The 1624-nt window shown below is 63.4% G+C and overlaps 1 protein-coding gene across 1 annotated transcript in view; it reads right to left on the reverse strand.

Annotated features, from left to right (window-relative positions):
- SCARF2 (scavenger receptor class F, member 2) overlaps positions 1-1624 on the reverse strand; it is a gene marked incomplete at its 5' end in the record, with an annotated part of 7667 nt that overhangs the window by 2006 nt on the left and 4037 nt on the right. Inside the window, 2 exons of the mRNA XM_010830413.1 lie at positions 4-50; positions 798-950. Of these exons, the coding sequence (XP_010828715.1) occupies positions 4-50; positions 798-950 (200 nt within the window). The remainder of the gene's footprint in view (positions 1-3; positions 51-797; positions 951-1624) is intronic.

A 1624-nucleotide genomic window follows, 5' to 3' on the forward strand; every position in this document is an offset into this window, starting at 1 on the left:
CACCGGCGCCGCGGCGGGGGCCTCCGAATCCCGGGTCTCGGCACCCGCCTCTGACCAGGGAAGAGAGGGCCGGTCACCGCCCGCGGGAAAAGCTTGGCCCTCCAGCTTCCAGGCGCAAGCCACCGCCGGCGCCCCCTCCCGTCCTCTTCCCTCCCTGCTGGTGCTCAGGAGTCCTGGCATCCAGACGGGCCTGGCATGCTCGCCGCGCTGACCGCAGACTTGGAGCCCCTGGGCAGGACAAGGGGCTCCTTCCTGGGCCGCAGCCCCTCAGCCTCGAACCTCTCCCGCACCCCATTCCTGGCCTCGGGGCCACCATGACCACATCTGGCCCTCTATTCTTTATCCTTCCTTAAGAGCAATCAAGACTCAGGCTCACCTGGTCACCTGCCCAGAGTCATTGACGGGGACGGTAGCAGGAGGAGAGGGGCCAGAAGCCCAGAGAGTGAGCCTGCTTCCTGACGTTTGTGAGCCAAGGCTTCCCGTCAAAGTGTGCCTCCAGACCCCCAAGACTCCCTTTCCTGTCTCCTCTTGCCAGCTCCTCCCCCAGCCCAGAAACTTGTCTCTGCCTGGTGTCCCCAGCTGTGAACCCAGCTGTGGCTACCTCCCCAGACCCCTAGCCGAGTCTGGTGCTGGGCAGCACAGAAGCCTGACCTGCAGCCTTAGCTGTATGTCCCCCACCCCCAGCTAACAGCATCACCAGCCCCTCCTCCCTGTCCCTCCGAGCAGAGATCTTTTCAGCGAGAACCCTTTGCTGGGTCAGAGCGAGAGGGGTCCTCACCCCAAGGAGGCGAACTCACCCTCGTGGGGTACGCAGTACACGGGGCCTTCGTCTGTGGTATCGAAGGAGGAGAAGGAGGCCCGGGAGGACCATGATGGTGAGGGCTGCTCCAGCCCCGAGGGCGGCTCCAGGAAGCTGCAGTTGAGTGTGTTGTCCAGGTCATGATGGGCCACTGGGGGGGAGGGAGGCACAGCTGTCAGGGGCCCTGCCTTGCCCCAGCCAGGGCCCTCACGAGCCCTCCTGCCACAGTGAGGTAGGGACCCAACCAGCTGTACCCCCAAGACTCTAAGCAGGACAAGCAACTCAACAGGCCTCTCCCAGCAGCCAGGGAGCTGACCGAGGTCAGGCCGAAAGTTATGAAGAGAGGGAGCCCTGGCTGGGAGACGCCATCAGGCCCTCCAGGCCATGCTTCAGACCCTGCCCTGCGGCAGTTTCTGAGAGCAAATGCGCAGTAGAGAGGCCACCCTTTGGCTCAGCCCACGTCAGCAGGCTGCCACCCCCAGGCACAGCCTCCACAGATGTAGACCCTGCCAACAGGGAATCCCAGAGGCTGGCCAGCCTGTCCTCCTTGCACAAACAGGAGGTGGGCTCCAGCCCCTACACCAGTGTCCATAGACCCCACCATGCTGAGTGGGCCCAGCGTGGCTTTTCTCAGCTGTCTCCACCTTTACCTCCCAGGAGACTTCATCACCTCATCCCCTTCATCTTTGGAAACAAGTGGGAAAGACACAGAGAGCTTCCACCCCAGTGTGAATCAGTGCAGACAGAGAAGAGAAAACGGCATGCCCTGCAACCCAGAAGCTGACCCGTCCTGACAGCGGTGGGGGCGCAGGGGGGAGACTGCCC

Source organism: Bison bison, unplaced genomic scaffold (genome assembly GCF_000754665.1).
Source record: "Bison bison bison isolate TAMUID 2011002044 unplaced genomic scaffold, Bison_UMD1.0 scf7180017858998, whole genome shotgun sequence".
NCBI classification, from domain to species: domain Eukaryota; kingdom Metazoa; phylum Chordata; class Mammalia; order Artiodactyla; family Bovidae; genus Bison; species Bison bison.